We start from the raw sequence: 6,937 nt of genomic DNA on the forward strand, positions 1-6,937 counted from the left end.
TACATTATTTTCCGCCTGCATTGCAAACGCATTCTGACCACTACGAGATTTATCAAAATAATTTACCTACTAAGTATTTATCACATTAAAAAGTCTTCAGAAAAATAGATGGTATCAGGATTGCACCCGTGCGAATTCGGGGCGGGTCGTAATATTATAATTGCCAACGTTTGTAAGTAAAAGTAAAACAAAAAATATTAATGTCTGGTTATAATTGTACTTATATTTTTTTTTAATGTGTATATTACTTGTATTTCAGAGAAAGTTACACAATAATTTCGCAAAAATATCTTTCATTTTGTAAAACAAAGTACAAAAATAAAAAGATTTCTACTACAGTAACACGTTTTAATTAAAATTTCCAATACATTTAGGTTACTGATTATCAATAAAACGTAACAATACGACATAACTTGTAAAGTTTTAGATTTTTATTCAATTTTTTTTTCAAGAAAAATGATACATATCTGTTTGTAACGCAATACTGCACACTTTTTACAAGAAAAACGCAACAAGAAGGGCCCTTTCTGAAATAAATAATCATAATAAATTTAATAACCGACTTATTGTTCTCAATACAATTTGATTCAAAAAAACGAGAACGTTTTAATATGTTGTATTGAGCTGAATAGTCTAAGCATAATAATTAAAAAGTTACAGGAATTTTAAACTTTCAAATGCGTTTTCCCAACAATTGAGTTTTTGACTTTGTCACGTTATAGAAGCAAATGAGCGATATAGAGACATATTATATGTTTAATTTAATGATAAATAAATCCAGTTAAAATAATGTTTTAAGATAATTTTAGTACAAAATACACTTGTCGTATAATTTAAAGTTTATTTAAGTAAGTCATATATTAACTACTAGCTTTCCGCCTGCGGCTTCGCCCGCGTTTTCAAAGAAAAACCCGCATAGTTCCCGTTCCCGTAGGATTTCCGGGATAAAACCTAGCCTATGTTACTCGTGGATAATGTAGCTTTCGAATGGTGAAAGAATTTTTAAAATCGGTCCAGTAGTTTATGAGCCTATTCATTACAATCAAACAAACAAACAAACAAAGTTTTCCTCTTTATAATATTAGTGAAGATTAATATACTATTAAAATATACATATGTGCTAAAAGATATTAAAATATTGGTACTTGGAATATTTGCGAATTGCGGGTAGTTAGATAAATATAAATTGTAACATATTTTTATAAAAAACTTTAAAACCTATGTCAAAATTGAGAAATACTGAATTCGTAAATACAACAATTTAATTACTATTAAATACTATATACATTTTTATAAAAACTAGTTTTATTATATTAAAAATTAATATATTTAGCCTTAAATACAATTAATTAGTCTTCCAATGACAGCATTCCCACAGAAATGCATTGTATTTATTGGAATAAATATAAGTCATATTTTTATAAATAATACTGGTGACACACGATCAGGCATGATCAAGTTGCATGACATGCCAATAAAGTATTTGATATATTTTTTATCACAATTGTTATTTTTAATGACTATTTAAGTAAATAAACGAATGTATATCTGATGAATACTAGGTTTTTATGTTTAGGAATTTTTACACGACTGTAACAAAAATAGAGTAATGTTTTTAGTGTAGGTATATGAAGTAAATTATATTTTACGTAAAAAAAATGATAATGCATATGTATAAAATTCGGATGTTTCAGTGTTTGTTAATTGAACTCCTTCGAAACGGCTTCACTGATTTTAATGAAATTTTTAGTTTAAAATGTTTGCCAGTTCAAATAATATATTTTATTTATCTAAAGGTAAAACTAATGTTTTCAGAAATGATGAGCATTATTTTATTATTTTTGAATATCATCATTATAATCGAAAGCTATGACTAGATAAGATATCTTTTTTACAAACACAAATTTTATAATATTTATTTGTTGACTGATGACTCACGATAATTAAGATTTATGGACATGTTTAATCACTTCATCATAGTACTGTATAGTATTAAGTAATTGAGATTTTTTACGAATTACGATTAACCATTGAAGTACAATTGACCAAGACATTTTTTTTTCTTCGTCTCCACCGGGAATCGAACCCAGGACCAATCGGTGTTACGCTCACGCGTCAACCCCTGTACAGAGGAGGCAGTCAAACAAACATAAATATTATAATATTCAAATCGATTGACTTGTTTAGGAGTTATGGTAAAATATAGAAACTTAAAGACTTAAACCCTATAAACATTACTCTCCTTTGTGCAGTCGCGTAAAGTTTATAAAATTGTAATCTTAGGCTCTTTAGCCTTTCTTCCATATTGTTTACTTAGATTTATAAATTTTATTATTATGTAAGATCTTGCCAGTATGTGCCTTTATAAAATAGACGTAATATAATTATTGTAACAATATTTTAAATTGCTTTTTTTTTAATCTTTATCCTATGTTATTGGTATATATACTTATACACAAAGTGCCTGAATTATTAATTATGTTTTTAATTAATTATATGAGAAATACAGACATAAACGCAAATGTAATATTTTAAATGGTGAATCAGTTTATGATAAATTATAATATAAAGATAGATTTAAATTTCGACATCACAAATAATAGTTTTATGTCGTATGTTGATATGTATGTTTGTGTGTAAGTATATTATTTTATATGTATATTATCTTGCCGTAAGTCTTCCAGACGCGCTTCCATTGTAACTATGTTTATATTATGTGAAACGAATTGATTTATATAGTTTGTTTTATGATTAAAAGATATTGTAATATATTGTGTTGTTTTATTTGCCATGAATACATAATATTGTACCTAAATATAGATGAAGATAAAACTAATGGGACTATACAGGGTCCCACTATTGGTATACTAAGCGCGAAGGGACTTGTAGTTTTGTATATGTTACGGCTAAAGGTAGGTGAGAACATAAACTTAAGATTAGCCGGCTAAACTTAGGTTTATTTTCGACGAGGTGTTAATGTTAGTTTGTTCTATCTTTAGCCGGCTAAACTTAAGTGTAACCGCAGGCCCGTGGCTAAAAATGTCGGGGTGGGTAGATTTGGTTACTATAATACATGTAAGGAACAGGGCGAGTGTTTTCTGGCACTTCGCCGGCTGCTGCCGCAGCACGCTCGCTGCGCTCGCTCGGCTCGTGCGGGTCTTAAGAGTTCTAACCTAACCTAACCTAGCCACCAGCTTTCTGCCCTGAGTCGGGGTGGGTAGATTTGGTTACTATAATACATGTAAGGAACAGGGCGAGTGTTTTCTGGCACTGTGCGGGCCCCTCAAGCCCTCCACCGGCCCGGCGCTAACCAAATCTACCCACCCCGACATTTTTAGCCACGGGCCTGCGGTTACACTTAAGTTTAGCCGGCTAAAGATAGAACAAACTAACATTAACACCTCGTCGAAAATAAACCTAAGTTTAGCCGGCTAATCTTAAGTTTATGTTCTCACCTACCTTTAGCCGTGACATATACACTGATCACGTAAAAAATACTTTAACAATAAAATTACGTCAAAAATTTTTTGCTAAATTTTTCCTGAACATCCATGTTTTCTTCTCTAACTTCGCGCAGCCGGCATATACCGCTTCTGTAATGTGAGCATTTTGTCTATGAAAACATAATCTTAAACGATAGCTCAGGTGCAGATGGCAAAGTTGGGCGGGTTGCTTGGTAAGGGTATACGCATAGAGCCTCCTTTGAGCTTAGTATACTAACAGTGGAACACCCTGTATAGTTAACTTTTAAACAATTGAATTTAATTTTAATAATATAAGGATTAGCAAAATGAAATGTAAGGTAAACTTTGCCGATTTGTTAATCTAAAGAAACATACTTTTTATATTATAAAAAGTAGATTAAAACATCTAAAGAGACTTGCCTCCTGAAATCATGACCAAGCTCTTTTTAATTTAATTAATTAAAATTACCTTTTTGTATGTCACGGTTCGGTCGCCAATCTAATTTTGTTGTATTATCGGAACTGAAACTATTAAATAATTTAGTTAATAATGTTCAAGTTCCATGTTACTACGTGGGTATATATATTTTGGGTATTATCTTACATATTTATTTTGATTATGGCCAAATTATTACGAGTAAAAGCATGTGCCGCGGCTTTCCAGCGGTTTCAAAGAAAAAACCAAAACGCATAGTTCCCGTTCTTTTGGGATTTCTGGGTCTTCAGTTGCCTAAATACCAAACTTCATTGTAATCGGTTCAGTAGTTTTTGCGTGAAAGAGTAACAAACATCCATCCATGATCCATCCATTCATCAATTATCACATACTTTCGCATTTATTTTTACCTAGTAGGATGCTATCCTGAAGTAGTTTCTTCCACTTTATTTTAGACAGTAGATTAACTAGTAATCTATTATTTAACCTTATGTTATAAAGGGAAAAAAGAGTAGAAGTTTTGCTTATTACAATTTAGCTAGAAGAAAATAACTTCAATAATAATAAAATAATTCGCAATGATAGAAAATCGACAATGACGATTCAAAGAGTTCACAGACCGAAATAAGGCAAATGCAGCAAAACAAAGACACATAACATCTCTATCAATATTACCATTATTTTGTTATCTACAATTATCATAGCAAATAGTCACGAGAGGGGAAAATTCATTTTATCATTTTGCACATAAATAGCGGGCGTTTAGAACAAATAATTTCCTAAGATGAACTGAAAATACTTATCAACTAATTCTATAAAAGCCCCGAGATCGAATATAGTTCGTTAGTTTGGCACCATGGAGGAACAAAAGTGCAGAAATATTTAGAAAGTATATTAACGGAAAAACATTTGAAAACCATCATACATCGTGCCTCCTTGGATGGATGGAAATTTTTAGGTTATGACGTCAAACCTGCTTCGATAGGTCTTGCAGGATTTCTAGGGGATCATTTCAAAATTGTGGTCCATTTACAAAATGCTGGCATCACGAAGAAATTGTATTTATTTGCGAAGTCGATGCCGTTGTTAAATAAACCGAAGGCGGATTTTATCACTGATTATAATTTCTTTCGGCGGGAAAATCTTGTTTACAAGTTATTCGAGGATATGGGTGTGACAGGTGAGTTTTTGCGAAATCAATTTTTCCACAAATCTTATAATTGCTATATTTTTTAGAAGAAGACCTAATTTAAGTTTAATGCAAATATTAATTAATAAAATAAAATTATATGCCAACATTTTCTTTTCTTATGAGTTAGTTAGATAGGCAGGCTTAAAACACATAAATATCTTGTTGTATGTTTAGATTTTTAAAACACTAATTACAACGAATTACATAAGTACCGTAAAATTTATGTTGAATAAATAATGAAATAATTATTGTTAAGTAATTTATAAGTTTAAAATGTTATCAATTCTCATAAAGATGATGTATCGGTCCACAGATCTCACTATAAGAACCTCATTAAATTTTACTCCATTTCCTTCAACAGATTCCGACAATTGGTGTACAAAAGCGTACATACACACGGACACAATGTTGGTGCTACCTGACCTCTCCATCCTCGGCTACAAGACCGTACCCACAGAACAATTCTTCGACTTAAAGCACGCGTTGATAGCCGTGAAGTCATTAGCCCAATTCCACGCTAAATACGCGTGTTATGAAGCTAATCAACAGAAAACCATATATGAAGACCACAAAGAAGTTCTTAAAGAATCTGCCTTTATCGATGCACCATGGCTACGAGCTGCTGCGAAATTAACCTGCAGTCTGCTCCGAGAATTCTCAACAAAGACCATAAATGAAGACACACTAGCAAACCTGTTTTTAAAAGCATGCGATGATCTAACAGTCAGCAAAGACAGCATCAACGTTATTCTTCATAGAGATTTGTGGACCAACAATATACTGTTTCGTTATGAGGGTGATGAGCCGAAAGAAGCTGTCTTGGTAGACTTTCAATGCATCAGATACGGTCCACCAGCGTTTGACCTGATGATATTACTCTACCTTACAACTACAAAGCAGTTCCGAGAGTCCCATGAAAAGGAAGTGTTTAACCACTATTACACTGTGTTCACCCAATATTTGGACGACACCATGAAGGGAAAATTAAAGGATTATAATTACGGGAGGTGGGACTTCTTTAACTGGTGTGAAAGGGCTAGAATGTTCGCGATGATGGTAGCAATGGCTATCTTTCCCTTTGTGTTAATGGACCCTTCGTTAGCCGAGAAGACTTTTGACGATCCTGACACGTTTAAAAAGCACGTGGAAGAAGATAGATGTAAGCCGGTGCTAGATTATGCTCGACAGAGTAAATTTTATAGAGAGAAGATGTTGGAAGTGAGCGAAGAATTCGTGGATAGGTATCATTTGAAGCGTTTGTAATTGTTTAAGCTACGTGGTTCTTTGATTCTATAGTGTCGACTGATAGAGCGTTGCTCATCGACAACGTTCTGCTGTCGATGGTGTTGCTCTAGTACTTAAATATGTGAAATTTAGTTACTAGAGCAATGAGCTGAATAATAGATGAATTATAAATACACAATCAAAACCGTTTCCGCCATAAGGACATGTTCAAACACACGGACTGACGAAGTAACAGAATTAGGAACAGGGTTGCGAAATGTTGCAGTTAATCCGCAACATTCCGCAACACTGTTAATAGAATAAGAGCATAGATAAAATGTATTAATTAAGTTATTTCTGTTTTTCTTCTAAACAGATAAATAATTGTTGCTATGTAAATAAAATATAGATTAAATATAATATTAGTTATATCTCTTGTTAAAATAAAGATTTTTTTGTTGGTTTTGATTTTTATTTAACTTTTCCACATGATGACAATTATATTCATGTGTAATATAAGTTACCTAAAAGCAATACCTACCGATACCTATGTATATATTATTATGTAGAATGAAACCACATAAAACAGTATATTGTCATATAGAGCAAGTCTAAAGAATG

The 6,937-nt window shown here is 32.0% G+C and overlaps 1 protein-coding gene across 1 annotated transcript; it reads left to right on the forward strand.

The window, feature by feature from the left end:
- Positions 1 to 4,893: 4,893 nt before the first annotated feature.
- Positions 4,894 to 6,700, forward strand: LOC149903696 (uncharacterized). The gene is made up of 2 exons (XM_090108948.1): positions 4,894 to 5,080; positions 5,454 to 6,700. The coding sequence occupies exons 1-2, from the start codon at positions 4,978 to 4,980 to the stop codon at positions 6,353 to 6,355; spliced, it is 1,005 nt and encodes a 334-aa protein (XP_089965074.1). The 5' UTR covers positions 4,894 to 4,977; the 3' UTR covers positions 6,356 to 6,700.
- Positions 6,701 to 6,937: the final 237 nt, after the last annotated feature.

Source organism: Colias eurytheme, chromosome 13 (assembly GCF_061535395.1).
Source record: "Colias eurytheme isolate Ceu_HAF_F1 chromosome 13, ilColEury1 Martin Lab GWU primary, whole genome shotgun sequence".
Classification (NCBI taxonomy): domain Eukaryota; kingdom Metazoa; phylum Arthropoda; class Insecta; order Lepidoptera; family Pieridae; genus Colias; species Colias eurytheme.

Coding starts and splice junctions, on each gene's coding strand:
- LOC149903696 (XM_090108948.1), top strand. CDS start 4,978: ATGCCGTTGTTAAATAAACCGAAGGCGGATTTTATCACTGATTATAAT. Junction 5,081..5,453: donor CGAGGATATGGGTGTGACAG/GTGAGTTTTTGC, acceptor TTCCTTCAACAG/ATTCCGACAATTGGTGTACA.